The sequence below is a fragment of the Phyllobates terribilis genome, unplaced genomic scaffold, assembly GCF_046119375.1.
Source record: "Phyllobates terribilis strain yellow unplaced genomic scaffold, ASM4611937v1 Scaffold_14__1_contigs__length_39327217, whole genome shotgun sequence".
Classification (NCBI taxonomy): domain Eukaryota; kingdom Metazoa; phylum Chordata; class Amphibia; order Anura; family Dendrobatidae; genus Phyllobates; species Phyllobates terribilis.
The window spans coordinates 2,622,720-2,638,408 of NW_027362774.1; the positions used below are offsets into that span (position 1 = coordinate 2,622,720).

The 15,689-nt window shown below is 46.8% G+C and overlaps 1 protein-coding gene across 1 annotated transcript in view; it reads right to left on the reverse strand.

Moving 5' to 3' along the window:
* Positions 1 to 8,638: 8,638 nt before the first annotated feature.
* The window catches only part of SHCBP1 (SHC binding and spindle associated 1), a 36,498-nt gene continuing 29,447 nt past the window's right edge, over positions 8,639 to 15,689 (reverse strand). Inside the window, exons 7-13 of the mRNA XM_073659638.1 lie at positions 15,247 to 15,424; positions 14,810 to 14,930; positions 13,040 to 13,171; positions 10,640 to 10,758; positions 10,346 to 10,432; positions 9,614 to 9,770; positions 8,639 to 9,392 (exon numbers count right to left, since the gene is read on the reverse strand). Of these exons, the coding sequence (XP_073515739.1) occupies positions 8,686 to 9,392; positions 9,614 to 9,770; positions 10,346 to 10,432; positions 10,640 to 10,758; positions 13,040 to 13,171; positions 14,810 to 14,930; positions 15,247 to 15,424 (1,501 nt within the window). The 3' untranslated portion in view covers positions 8,639 to 8,685. The remainder of the gene's footprint in view (positions 9,393 to 9,613; positions 9,771 to 10,345; positions 10,433 to 10,639; positions 10,759 to 13,039; positions 13,172 to 14,809; positions 14,931 to 15,246; positions 15,425 to 15,689) is intronic.

Below are 15,689 nucleotides of genomic sequence, written 5' to 3' on the forward strand. Positions count from 1 at the left end.
TTCAAGATTGTTGGAAGACCATTTCCAGTGACTACCTCTTGAAGCTCATCAAGAGAATGCCAAGAGTGTGCAAAGCAGTCATCAAAGCAAAAGGTGGCTACTTTGAAGAACCTAGAATATAAGACATATTTTCAGTTGTTTCACACTTTTTTTGTTAAGTATATAATTCCACATGTGTTAATTCATAGTTTTGATGCCTTCAGTGTGAATGTACAATTTTCATAGTCATGAAAATACAGAAAAATCTTTAAATGAGAAGGTGTGTCCAAACTTTTGGTCTGTACTGTATGTAACGTTGAATTCCACCTGGTGGGTAGGTCACATATGATGCGATGTTCCGGAAGACGTAATCGGCGCTGCAGAGCTGCAATGAGTGATCTTGCGTTGCTGGAACGCCGCAAGTAAGCGCACTCTATGCGGACCGTGTGCAGCAGTGCATCAAGATCCGGATAGTCCCTCAAAAAACTCTGCATGACCAAGTTGAGCACATGGGATGTGAGTGAGGTTGCCTAGGCCCAGAGCTGCCACCAGATTTCGGCCATTGTCACACACTACCATACCATACCATAGCTGGCTGGAGATATGCTGGCACAAACCACACGTTGTTCGGCTGCTTGATGGCATTCCAGAGCTCCTGCGCTGTGTGGCTTCGATTCCCCAAAGAAATTCATTTTAATACGGCCTGTTGACGTTTGGCCACGGCTGTGCTCATATCGGTCATCCTAACAGGTAACCGTTCACGGGTCGATGTGGAGGTAGACCGTGACGGCTCCTGCAGCGCTGATTCAGAGGAACTGGAGTATGAGGAGGAGTCAATATGTACAGACTAGATTCCTGCAATCCTTGGAGTTGGCAGAACACGTACAGCGCCACTATCAAGATCTGTACCCGGCTCCACATCATTTACCCAATGGGCAGTGAGGGAAAGGTATCGTCCCTGTCCATGCTTACTGGTCCACGCATCGGTGGTCAGGTGGACCTTGCTACTGACGGCGTTTTGTAGCGCATGTTTAATTTTTCCCTCCACATGCTGTTGCAGGGAAGGGACGGCTTGCATGCTGAAATAAAAGCGACTGGGCACGTTGTATTGTGGGACTGCCAATGCCATAACGTTACGGAAGGTGTCAGTCTCCACCAGCCTGAATGACAGCATTTCAAGGGCCAGTAGTTTTGCAATGCCAGCATTCAGAGCCTGTGCTCGGGGGTGGTTTGCCGAGTCTGGGCGCCTTTTCTCCCATGCCTATGCTAACGATGGCTGTAGACTGGCCTGGGAGTGTGAGGATGACAGGGAATGTGGTGCTGTGGGTGGAATTACAACAGTGCCAGAGGTTCTTCCATGGCGATCCTGTGAGGAAGCCGAACAAGCTGTGTGTGAGCTGGAGGAAGAGGCTACAACACAAGCTGAAGAGGTGGTAGGTGGTGCTGTAGGTTGGCCTAGGTTTTCAGTGTGTTTTTGTAACTCCACCACGTGCTTGGTCAGCACGTTTCCACATATTGGTGGTATTGAGGTTGCTGACACTTTTCCCTCTTTTCACCTTCTGATTACACAGCTTGCATTTGACAAAGCAAATGTCATCTGCAACGGTGTCAAAAAAGGACCAGGCACTGCAAGTCTTGGGAGCGCCCGCTTTGGATTTTGGAAGAGCCATGTTCCTAATGGGTGCCGAAGTGGAGGCTACAGGCAACCAAGTCTGCTCCCTCCCTCTCCCTCCTTTTTGGGCCGTTCGGGGAATCTCTTCCTCAGAGCTGCTCCCACCACCTTCCTGTCTCTCACGCCATGATGGGTCAAGGACCTCATTATCTACACCACCCTCTTCAAACAACTGCTTCTCCTGGGTAGTCTCGACAGCACAGTATGCACCAGAAAGTGGCACCTGAGTCTCATCATCAGATGCATACTGAGGTGTGCTACTGACCATAGGCACTGGCCCACCCTTCTCTTCAGATTTAGAGAGACAAAACGGTTGCGCATCACTGCATACTACCTCTTCTTCAAATTCTCGAATTCTGCTTGGCTGGCCCCCTCTTTCCAAGCCAAGAGATTCAGAGAACAGAAGTAGAGATGGTTCCTGTCCAGGGCTCTCTGACTGCCTGGGCAATTTGGCAATTGGTGAAAAGACAGATGGGTGCTCTTCAGTGCTCAGGACCTGAGAGGATCTGGAACTAATTGAAGTCGATGAGTTAGCTGCCATCCATCTGACAACGGCTTCAATTTGGTCCTCCCGCAGCAGTGGGGTACGGCTAGCTCCTACAAAGCTGCGCATAAAGGACTGTTCCCTGGTAAAACTGGGGGATGCTGAGTCACTGGTGCCCACAGCAGGCACAGAATCCCCACATCTTCTCCCTGCAGGCACAGAATCCTCACGTCCTCTCCCTGCAGAAACTCCACGCCCACGACCACATGCCTTACTCCCTGCCTTCTTCATCGTGGTAGACTGATAAAGATAGGCAGAAAAGTACTAAGGGCTTAGTGTCCTTATTCCTGAACAGCTGCTAACAGGTATAAGAAACACTAATTTTATAAAGTGTGGACTAGACTTTAATATGAGCTAATGTGGCCTACACAACTGTAAAGTGGAGTGTTTGGTGAACTTTATTTAGGTTTTTTTTGTCACAAAAAGACACTGGATGTGCCCAAAGATGTAATACCGATAGCTAGAAAAAGTTTGTGATGCTATTACAATGCAGGAAGGTAACGTACAATGCAATAGATGAGGCTACAAAAAATAGGCTAATACTAATCTGGCTGGGGCTGCAGGGCACAATGCTGCAGAAAGGCTCCTCTAACTACTCCTATATAGTGTGTTTGGAACCAATTTAGCTGAATACAGATGGAACCACCACACTAATAGGAGAAATCAGGAAAAATGATCAATTAGCAAAAAAGGACAATGTATGAGGCAGTGACACACACTGAGTGCACTACAACCAGACGTGGCTGAAGCCCACACTACAGCGTGAGCTGCACTCACACACACAGACCTTGCAGACAGCGGTGAATAGCACAGAGAACTGTGCACTAGCGCTGCAAGGCACAGCGATTTATAAAGTAGCTTGGGTAAAGCAGAATACAGCAAATAGGTAGCTAAAACTGTCCCTCACAACAACAGCATCCTATCCCGAACTGAATTCACAGCAGAGTGAGCTCAAAATGGCGGCGGCTTTTATTGTGCATCATGACATCATTGCAGCAGCCAATCACAGCCATGGCATTAGTTAACATGCCTAACAAGATGTGCCCACACTTCTTAGGATCCTCATTGGCTGAATAAAATGAAACTGACTCATTGCATTATGGGAACTTCCAATTCCGGTATCCGATATTCTAAAAGTACAGGAATTCCGATACTGCAAATATCAGCCGATACCCGATATTTCAGTATCGGAACACTCAACACTAGTTACTGTGTTTTAAGAACTATTCAGCGATATGGCCATTGGAGAAAAATCTCATTCAAGCACCTTTTAAATTTCATTATAAGGTTTAAAAACCTCCTCTAGTCACCTGCTCTGCCTGGTTTCAAATGGGTATTCTCATCTGCAACATGTTATCCCAATATGTAGTAGGAGTAGCAATAATACTGGCATGTGTCTCTTTCCTCGTTTGCAGGCATTGCAGAACCTTTAGGTTAAGTGCACACGTAGCATTTTTGATGCGCTTTCACAGCATTTTCAGCACGGAAACGCATCAAAAACGCTTGGTAATCGGTCTTCCAGCTATTGCAATCCTGATGTGCAGTGCACATGATGCGGAAATTTCCGCTCAGAATTGCCATTGCATTTTAAAACACATGTCCATTGTATGCAGTGTTCCCGCGGCCCATTGCCTTTAATTGAACCGCAGCAAATCCGCAGGTATAAAATTTTTATACCTGTGGATTTGCTACGGTTCAATTAAAGGCAATGGGCCACGGGAACGCTCCGAGTGGTACACTGGTCAGCTGAGGAGTACTCATACTTCCCTCATCTGACCACCACTGCTGAGAGGGAGCAGTAGTCTCCTCAGCTGAGCCAGGACTGCGTGCTGTGGTTAAAAAAAAAAAACACTATACTCACCTGTCCAGTGCCCACCCCCCCCCCACCCCCATGTCGTCATCCTCCAGGCGGTACACTGCTGGGATCGCTGCAGTGCCAGGACCTGCGGTATGGTCACGTGAGAGATCAGCTGAAGGTCACTTTACAGCACCAGTGCTGCGTGGGAACATTCTGAAGACTGTTCCCACCAGTACTGGTGCTAAGGTCACCGGGGCTGATAAGCTGATGAACCCCAGTGATCTCACTCCTGCAGCAGCAATGTACACTGACAGGAGTGATTGTACACTCCTGTCAGTATACATTGCTGTCTTCTACAGCAGTGACCGTGTTTGCTGATGTCTCGGCTGTAGAAGTGACCCAGATCGCTGAGCGGTAATCGTGGACTATGTCATGACAGTGAGGGATAGGGTTGTTTTTTTTTTTAAGAGAAAAAGTAGAGGGATACAATAAAAAAAAAAAAAAAAAAGTATTCTGGTCAGGTATTTATTGAAAAAGCAGTGACAACTTTACTAAGCGGTTAGTAATGGGGGCGTCTTATAGACTCCCTCTATTAGTAACCTGGGCTTCACGTCAGCTGCCAATACAAGGCTGACATGAACCCCAATCCCACTCGCCACCTCTAGAAGGCAGTGGGAAGAGGAGGCTAAGCGCCAGATTTGGCGGTTCTTATGGATGTGCCATTGCTGGGACTGCTGAGGGGTGATATTAATAGCCGCGGAGGCTAGTATTCATGGCCCCTTCCTGGCTATTAGTATCAGCCTGCAGCTGTCTGTTTAGCCTGTGCTGGCTCAATTTTATAGGGGGACCATACATCAATATTTTTTTCTTTTTCCCTCGTAATTTAGCCAGTAAAGGCTAAACAAACGGCTGTGGGCTGATATTAATAACCAGGGAACATTGTTGGCTAATGGCCTCGGCCACTAATATCAACCCCCCACTGCAGGCTTTTCCTCTGCTGGTTATAAGAATGATGCGGGAGTACACGTTTTTTTTTTCGTTTTATATATTTTAGGCTCTGTGCCCACGATCCAGACGTAGCAGCGCTTTGGTTGCATATTTTTTTTGCGTCGAAAAGATTGTATTTTCTTGAACGCAGGTAAATCCACGTGTTCTCTGAACCACGCGGATTTATCGCATCCAATACTTTCTAGTGGTCAAATTTCTGTTGCGGAGACTAGAGACTCCATAAGAGAAATTGACATGCTGTGGTCCTGAAAGATGCGCTGCATGTCAGTGTCAACGGGTGATCCGCAGCCTCTAATGCACACATAGTGGACATGGGATTTATAGAGAGCCCATCCACTATGCTGTAACATCTGGACGCTGCGGGTTTGACACAGTATAAAACACACAGCGTTAATCCTGCAGCGGCTCCTGATCGTGGCCACGTTCCCAAACTCACTCACAGCATGTCAGTTTCTGTAGCGGACACGCTAGTCTCCACTGCAGATTTTGATTGATTGAATAACCCTTCAATGTAGTGGATTCATTTTATCGACAAAAGTGCGGCATCAGAACACAGCAAAAATATGCTGTGTCCAACGCGCTGCTTGTTGCTGTTTGTGGGGATGTAGTGGCTAACCAACCAGCTGTGAGATGTTAATAGCCAGGGACCATGTTTGCCTAATGGCACCTTAGTAGGCCAAAAATAGCAGCTCACAGCTGCCCCAGAAGTTACATGAATGGGCAAATGGGATGCGCTGACACCTAGCTCTCTTGTTTGGTGATAATGACAGTGTCAGACCTTTTCATCACCAAACCTAATTAAAGTAAAAAGAGTTAAATAAACACAGTAAAACACTTTATTTGAAATACAACATTCTTTAATCATTTAAAATTAACCAATATACTCACCACAGTTCTGACGGTTATCCAAGGGTTAAAGTAACACCCCACCAAAATAACTTTAGCTCCAAAGCACATTCATTGATGTGGAAAAAACACTTTTTGACACAGCGTTTTTCCTACCAAGGAGATGCAGGAACGCTGCAGAAATTTCTGCTTCAAATCATGAATGTGCACACATAGCCTCAAGCAGTTGTTCACTACTTTTACATTGATCCCCATCCGTAGAACAGGGTATGAATATGTGCTGGGTGCAGGACCCCAGCCAAGCACCCCCGCCGATGAGCTGGTGACGGAGGGAGACTACACATCCGCCTTCCATTGAATAGGAGGCGGATGTGCAGTACCCCGCAGTGACCACTACAGCTAGACGGCCAAGCACCACAAGTAAGTACTTCCAGCCAGCAGCCGCCAATAACAGCTGATCGGTGGGTGCAGGACCCTCGCCAATCAGACATGGATGCCCTATACTACGGATGGGGAATCAATGTAAGAGTAGTGGACAACTTCTTTTAGTATCCATGGTTACAACCACTTGCAACTATGTAACCCACTATAGCAGTGGTCATAACCATGGATAATAAGGTCTTTGAATGCCTGCACATGAGAAAAGAGACATGGTAAATCAGAACAACTGTACTATGTTTCTAATTAGGAGGTATAATTCTTCTGATGCCTTATGTCACTTACACTGTGTAAAGGGCACTGCAGTAACTTATTGGTAGTTACCATGGATAACTAACAGCTGTCACTTTTATAAGCAGTCATAACCATGGATATTTTAGCCATGTCACCCCGTGTGCAGGGCATTGCAGTAGCTTATCAGAAGAACTATACTACATTTCTAATGGGAGGGATTTGATATTATAACCAGGTCTGTGGAGTCAGAGCCAATTCTGGTGGAGTTGGTATTAAATGGACCAACTCCGACTGCTAAAATATATAATAAATTGGGTGCAGTAGTTCAATGCAGTTTGTAGGGAATATTTTTTCATAAGAATTTGGGAAAGTTATGAAATGTCCTATAAATGTGTCCTATTCCTGATCTAAGGGTCTGGACTTTTAGCCGAGATGAATCTGTGCTACAGTAAATCACTTACACATGAACCATATATGAGGAGTCAGAGTCATAGAAATTGAGGAGTAGGAGGTTTGGCTTACTGACTCCACAGCCCTGATTATAACACTTACTACATTTCGGGATAGGATCTTGGAGAAAGGAATACCCCTTTAAAGTATTGAATCACCTCTGACTCAAAGTAGTAAAAAAGTCATTACTCAATCAGCAGGGGGAGTGGGACCATTTTAATTTTGCTTTTTAGAGCCAACAACATCCGCTACAACAGAATAGGAAGGTCATCACCCGAGCATTTGGTTCTATTTTAGCAGTGGAGCGGTGTCACTGATCCATGCTCCCCGATCACAGTAATATCCTAACCAGCCAGTCTTCTACTGTTCCCAGCACCAATCCCAAGCTGTCATCTTGTCACCACAACTGACGACCAAAAGTCATAGGTGGCGCTCACACGCTCAATGCAAACCTGATGGCCAGAATAATGCCAAGAATGAACTTGAAGTCAACACAAGACGACCGAGCAGCATTAAGAACAGGTGAAGACCGCAGAAACTACTACACGAGTGATATCAGTAAAGGGGAAAAAACTACACACTGTAAACCCAAAATAAATACTAAGGTCTTACAAAAGTTGGATTTAAAACAAGTAGTTACAATCATTGAGAATCACTTGCCCTGTTTTATATGCCAGAGCTGCGCTCACTATTCTGCTGGTGCAGTCACTGTGTACATACATTACATTCCTGATCCTGAGTTACATCCTGTATTATACTCCAGAGCTGCACTCACTATTCTGCTGGTGGAGTCACATCCTGTATTATACCCCAGAGCTGCACTATTACATACATTATACACAGGAGTTCTGTATATAGTGATCAGCATGTTTTCAGGTCCCTTATATCTAATAATTGTACGGTACCCATCATATTAAAAAAAAAAAAAAAAAAATGTAATAAAAAGAAATTACCTTACAGAAGTCTGGGCCAATTTATTAGAATTGTGAATGCAGCTCTGGGAGAAACTGAACCTTTCAAAAAGATTTAGTCCACACAACCTCAACATTTACAATACAGAAAAAAACCCTCCAGTGTTTGCAGCAGGGTGCTGCATGTACAGTATTGTGCGTGGTCAAATCCACCATCATGTCCATTCAATCTGTAAATTGTGAGCATCATTTTTCCTCTTCAGCACAGGAACAATTTATTTTAATGTGCAGGTAAAAATGTAACCGAGGCCAATAACAGTAAACCAGTCCCTAGATTACAGAACAAAGTGCAGGGAGAAAAAAAGTTTTAAATTCTTGTTAAATTGTTTTTTCTCCAGATGCAACTTCAGACTCCTAACAGGAGGCTACAATAAACCTTTGACAGAAGGAAACGTTACATAGTATTAGAGTATAAGACTTGATTCAATTTGCATCATCGTCATACAACTCAGCCAGAAGCGTAAAATCCATCCGCACATTACTTACAACGCTATTGATTTCAGTGTAATACTTCATCTGTTCTGATGGGGGGCTGTAGGGAATACAAATACAGCTTAAAGCAGTGTGGGGTGGACCAAGCTCAATGACACATTACCCTCTTGAAAGAGGACGTGCAAGGGTCCCCATTAGAGACCACCCAACCCAGTATAACAACTGGCAAGTAATATGGTGCAAAAATCCAATAAAAAGGAAAAAAAAAGTGCACAATTAACATTTAATGGAGGCTGGAATCGGTCAGATCGGCTTAGAAGAGGAAGAAGCCGAAACTTCCCTTCCCGTTGCGCTTGAACTGGTTATTGGCGATGGAGACAAACACCTCCTGGGACATGATCTGCTCATCATCGGCCTTGGTGATCCCCAGCATGCTCAGTCTCTTCTTGTAGACCATGGTCTTCCTTTGGGAGGTCGCTGTCAGTTCGGACACGATTGCCTCGTTTCCATCCACATCCTCGCTGGCGATGCAGACGTCGCTTGGACCGTGCTCTTCATCTTCCTGCTCGTCGTCAGCCTTGGTGATCCCCAGCATGCTCAGTCTCTTCTTGTAGACTATTGTCTTCCTTTGGGAGGTCGCTGTCAGTTCGGACACGATTGCCTCGTTTCCATCCACATCCTCGCTGGCGATGCAGACGTCGCTTGGACCGTGCTCTTCATCTTCCTGCTCGTCGTCAGCCTTGGTGATCCCCAGCATGCTCAGTCTCTTCTTGTAGACTATTGTCTTCCTTTGGGAGGTCGCTGTCAGTTCGGACACGATGGACTCGTTTCCATCCACGTCCTCTCTGGCGATGCAGATGTCGCTTGGACCGTGCTCTCCATCTTCCTGTGCGGAGGAGGCGGGGGTGCAGTAGTCTTTAGGGCGACCCTCATTTTCTACCAGCATCTGCTCATCAGATTCCAGTTGGATAGTATCTGACACTACGTTATCTTCTGCTACCTTGGCATCTAAGTCATTATCTGGGGAGGAAAAGGGAGCAAGAAGTCAGTGAAGAGACAATGCAGTTTGATAAAGGCCAACCGATAAGACATTGTCAATATAGGAAGGCACAGATGCCAAAAATATTTTAATCATATGTGCCGGTAAGGAGCCATTCACGCGAGGCTTCCTACGCCCAAGCCAACAAGACGTCTGCCGTTCTACGACCGCAAATTATACAGTCACCCAAAACTTCTCCCACCTCCGCTCCGTGTGATGGACTCCCCCTCCTGCATGGTCCCTGGTCTGTCCAGAGCGGCCCCCGGCTTCACCAGCACGACACCGTAACCCTCGTTGTTGTGGATGATGTTATTTTCAAGTGTGATTTTGTGAAGATCGTGCAAATCATCAATAAAGTCCTAAAAAAAAAAATAAATAAACTAGAATGAGCACATGTAAGTAAACCTCCCCATTGCACAAGTCGCCTGTGCGCCCACGCGAGATGACTAATGGTCAGTACGGTAAAGATTCAGTCTTGGTATAAACTTGATGCATTTGTAAATAGAAACATTAAGAAGTCTTAAACTTTTTTTATGGTTACTGAAGTTACCAACTAAAAAAACACTAAAAAGCAGCAAACAAAAGTTTGTCAGTGTCAGAACTTTGGGCCATAACCGTAATTGCGTCACTTTACATTTGTGGGTTTTTTTAGGCCCCGCAGAGAACGTGCCATGTTGTACAGTCAGAGCTTTGCTGATGGCACGGCTGTTTAGTATCCTACAAAGAGCGACACTACACCCTCAACCCCTTGAACAAGGTCGTTAAGCCATTAAAAATTTGATCCCACAGATCCTCACCCCCCCCCCCCCCCCACTGATGACTTTACCCCACTCACACAATATCCCTTCGCCATTTTTATCACCCGCGGTTGGTGCAGATATTGGCCCCCGCTTCACGTAGTCATGTGCGTGTTGTAGGAGCGGCTGGACATTACCTTGATCAAGATGCCGTCTCTGCAGTGGTGAATGCCGGTGTGGGTCAGGCTGCAGATACTCCCGGGATAGATCTCCACGCCGGCACCCTGCAAACAGCCATGGTGAATACAGACTCTGCAGGTAGCCATACAACAAATTATACCAGTGCTTTACACTAATTATTTCCAGGTTAGTGGGGGAGAAGAGAAAAAACCTCCAACCCTGAACTGATGTGCAATACCAGACCGTTCATGACAAGATAACGCAGGTCTCCACCCAGATATGTCCTGTCACAATGCCCCCTACGTCTATACCTTCGCTCCATACAGGTCGCAGTACTTCATCTGCAGTTCGGCAGACTTCTTCACCGTGATGCCAGTCGTGTCGCATTGTAACACGCAGTTCTCCAGGTACGTCTGACCACCAAGGACGCCTGCAAGACACAGAAAACAGTCAGCGAGGAAGGAGGGAGACATGATGTCTCCTGGCCGGCACATTACAACCACCGCAGCAGTCACATGAATGCTGGGAGTTCCAGCTCAGACATTACACCAGTGTGTGATAAGAACAAGTTTGCTTTTTTTTTTTTACCTCTAGAATACAAGCAGGAGACCGTCCAGCAGAGCACAACCCATTTAGTCATATCTGCACCAAGGATGGACAAGAGTATCATTCAACCTGATATTTTAGTAACCCACAATCTCATTAATAGCAGAACAGTGGGTACACAGCCGGGCTCCCTCAGATCAACCCCCAAACCGCATGTTCCCCCATGAATGTTCACTTGCCCGAATGGCCTTCCTGTCTCCTGGAGTGAGGAGTGCCCTTCACCTCCATAGAGACGTTCACCAGACACCTAGGATCTCTGCATAGATCCTTCTCAGCACTCCTGCTGGGGAGGACACACCCACCGGCGGACGCCTGCCGGGGAGGACACATGCAGGTATTCCCTGTTCAGTCAAAAATGACCAAGGAACACCTCAGACAGGATAAGTCTTAAAAGCTGGCCTCGGCCATGCAGGACCTTATTCAGGCAGCAAGAGACACCCTCCAGGTCAAGGATGAGTCCACTTCCCCAGAAAAGGCTTCCTTTCGTCAGCACAGAAAGCAACAAGTCACATTTCCCTGTGAACACTCACAATCTTCCAGCAAACAGAAGGCGGCTTGTGACCATCCAGGTGTGTTCATTTAAGAGGTTTGAGGCCCTATTCACATTGCGCAAGAAGTCATTGCCAAATCTCCAAGCATGGCCCTCCTTGCTCATCCATACCTTTCACAATGTCCCCTATTCCCTCACCACTTACAGCCTGAAAAGCCATGATGTGGAGATCCAAGCATCAGAATTCTGCTCTCCTTACTGTGCTGAAGCCTGGAAGACACGATCTGCCCAGGTTTACTACTGGAGCTTGAGAGCCTACTATGGTATGACCAGAGGAACTTACAGCCCACTGTCTTTCTTCAGCCTGGTATGGATGTAATCCTCAGCCTCCATGAAGGGACAGGTTTGTGTCCTCTCCATACTCCACCGCAGCTGGCTTTTCAACAATCAGGTTAAGATTTTCCTTGAGGTCGTGGCTCATTGCTCCCCCCCTTACAGGCACCTGGTGGAGCCTTGGGCCCTAGACCTTGTCTGCGCTCCATGCTGCAGTGTCTCCAAGGCTCCTTTCGTGCACTTCTAGTGGCCATAACCTACATTTGCAGGGTGTCTGAGCTCTGCCATTTTCTGCAGGCGGCGGTTTCCTTGTTCTTCATCAGGACAAGGTGATCTGATGCACCGTGCAAGCCTTTATTCCAAAGGAGGACTCGTTCTTCCATATGGAGGACATCCTCCATCACCCATTCATCCCCAGGGAAGCCCTCTCCATTGTCTGGATCTGGTTAGAGCACCAGCATCTTCGGATAATGAAGTTTTCCTGCATTTTTATGCTTTTTACAATTTGCAACAGGCTACACAAGGGCCCGTCAGCCTCCACGACCATTTCCAAATGGATCAGGTAGGCAATTGTGGAAGCCTACAGCAGCTGGGGACAGATGTCCGACTTACAGGTAAGTGCTCACTCCACAAGGGCTGTCTGGCATCAGGTCTCAGACCTCAGGCTGCCACATGGGCCGCTGTCCTCACCACTCAGATTCTAGAAGATGCACTTTAGGGCTTCTGCAAGACACTATGCTAGGCGGTCCATGTGGTCACCTACATTTTCTCACCATTGGGATGGTCTCCAAACAGATGACGGTTGTGTCGCCCCCAATGCTATTAAGAAAAATGGATTTTTGTACTTCCAGTATAATCCCATTGAATACACTGGGGTGGGGGACACAGCTCCCACCTATTCCTGGCGTTCCTGCCCAGGAAGGAATCAGCTCTTGTTGCCAATGTTCTTCTCAGGGTTTCGTGTCATGTTTGTTCACAATCTCGCTTTTCTCTCCTACTGCAGCGATCGCTATATGGAGCGGCCTCGTGTCCAGGGAAAGGGAATATCCCACACCATCACCTAGGGTCAAGCCTCTTTTTAGCAGAACCCACAGCCCTGTGTTCCCTGAGAAAGGGATTTCTCAGAAGCAGTGTAGAGTGTTGTGAGGAACAAAGCCCCAATTTGGAGCCTCTGATGAGGCAATTGCTGGACTTCAGACTTAATAGACAATGCAATAATCTGCAGTCACCGACTACAGCTAGTGACTGACACACGAGCGTCTAACGATCGGCTCAGACTTACAGACGATTCCTTCCACCGCATTGTGCTGGATAAGCTTCATGTTGGAGATCTTCACATGGGCACCGGAGCACTCCACAAACGTGTCCCCCTTCCCTTTCATCTCTATGATGATGTCGTCAGGCATGCCATAGCCTAGGGGAGACGGGGAAAATTACTACTAACAAAACTGATCAGATAATCACAGGACAGCGGACAAATCCCGGTCCCATAGATTTCAGGTTTTGGCCAAAACCATGGAGTCCATTCAGGCTCCCGGAGAGATTTCTGAAGTGGATGGTAGTCACAAAAATCCACAACAGGAAAGTCCCACAGAAACCGGATGTCATCCTGCGGGCCTTGTTTTATTATTTGAGGGTTGGGTTCTCAGCCCACAGACCCAAAGCAAGAACCTCATGTCCCTTCTGCCCTCATCCTGACCAATGATGTACTATAACGGAAATGGCAGGAGCCGGGGCCATGTCTTGACACAAGATAAAGTCATGGGGATTGAGTACAGGAGCAGTGACGGCCAGAATTAGAGACCTGTGATCCCGGCCATTTACCCCTTTAGATGCCGCAGTCATTTGTGCCAGCAGCATGTACACAGTTAGATGGGAGTACCCATGGGACGACCTGTTCGCTTATCAGGTTCCTGGCACAATTGTGCAGACTTTTCCCTGGTAGCCAGTGACAATAAAAGCACCCTAGGTCTGCCATCTGTGTACGTGAACATTGCTTTAGGCACAGTGTTTTTTCTGCGCAGAAATGCAAACCTTCTCATGATTTCCTACGACATTTTGCAAGTCTTGTGCACATGATCAGGATTTTTCCTGACTGAATTTCATGTGCAGGAAATGAAGCATGTCCATTCTTTGTGGGTTTTGGTCCACGGTTTTCCAATACAATGCATTGGAGAATCCCCACAGAAAACGATGCAGATTTTCCACACCGTTTTTTGCTGCCAAGAGGTGCAGAAATTTCTGCAAGTAATTCCTGATAGTCCGCACATAACCTAGTCATACTTCTCAGCAACAAGTAGTCAGGAAACCCTTTCTAGTGATAAGTGGTGACTCCAGCAATAGGGCATAGACATTTTACACCCATCCATAGCGATCGCTCATTTGCATGGATTATCCCTTTTAGAGTCCAAAACTAAATGGGTCCTTAAATTGAATCTGTCAGCAAGTTCTTGTCATGTAATCTGAGAGCAGCGTGACTGGATACATGGCAGCAGGTTTACTAGTCTTGCTGACAAAACAGTGATTTACAAACTACAGTAAGCAGCCCAGTAAGGCCGGGGTCCCACAAGCGTATGGCATGCAACATGCTAATAACACTCAGCTCCTGCTGTGAAGGTCAGTGCTCCGGTCCTCTCGCACAGAGGATCACAGCCGCGGAGGGGATGGAGAAAGTAATTTCTCCATCTCCTCTGTTGCTGGCATCGGAGGGAATAACTAAGGTGATATTTCACATGCACCCATAGACTTATATGGGTGTGTGTGACCCGAATCCAGCATGCCATAGCAAGTCAGAGCTGAAAGCGAAAAAGCCATTGAGAACACCATCATAGGATTAAATTGGCACAAGTGCATTCTGATTTATCGGATTGCATTCGTCCAATTTAATAGCAAGTGTCACATCACGGGAATCAAGGTCTCTGCCCCAACATTATGCAGTTCTCAGATTTAATCACCTGCTGACAGATTCCCTTTGATGGCTTAACTGAGGAAAACCAGTTACAGATTGTGCCCTATAAATGGCCCATCGTGTGGATCCATACCAGGTTCTTACCTTCTACATGTAAGGAGTCGGCTATACAGATCTGACTGTACACTAAGTAATGGCCGGGACAGACCAGCACCAGATCGCCGTCGAAGCAGGCAGTCAGCGCCCCCAGAATGTCCTTATGGAACTGAGAAAAAACAGTCAGGTATCAATAATGAGGAGGTGAACCGCAGAGTATCTCACTACAAGTCTGACATAAGGGACTCGACTGCTAAACAAGCGAGGGGCTGCAAATATCTGGGCATTAACCCCTTAATGATCCATGTCGTGCATTTACACATACAACAGTGCACTTTGAAGTGGTGCTATCCAGCCACAACCTGCCTCCAACAGCAGCAACTGGAGCGAGATCTGATCACTGCTAGTTAATGGGTTTTTCATCCCCATTTAGATACACAGTGACAGTGACTGCACCAGAGCTATAGAAAACATTGGACTCTAACCATAATTTCCTGATTCTGGTTGCAGGATTCGGGCTCCAGCCGGTCTCTGATCAGACACGTTAAAGTCTGGATGGACACGTTGGCAGCGACCACGTGAATGACTCTCCCTCCCGTCGGCCGGGGACCTTTCCTTTTCAAGCTGCAGGATCCTGGACCTCTCTGATAACAGAAGACATACCTGTCGATAGAGAAGAAACACCAAGGTTACTTACCGGTAGCCGGTTTTCCCCTCACCCATGACAGCACACCTTGAGAGAATTTTGGAGAATATGAGCACCCTAGGGAGGGACCACCGCCTGAAGTACCCTTCTCCCAAAGGTAAGGTCAGAGGAGGATAGATCCAACCGATAGTGCTTGTAGAAGGTGGATGGTGCAGACCAAGTAGCAGCTTTACATATCTTGTCAATCGAGACGTCTGCTCTCTGCCCAGGAGGTTGCTACAG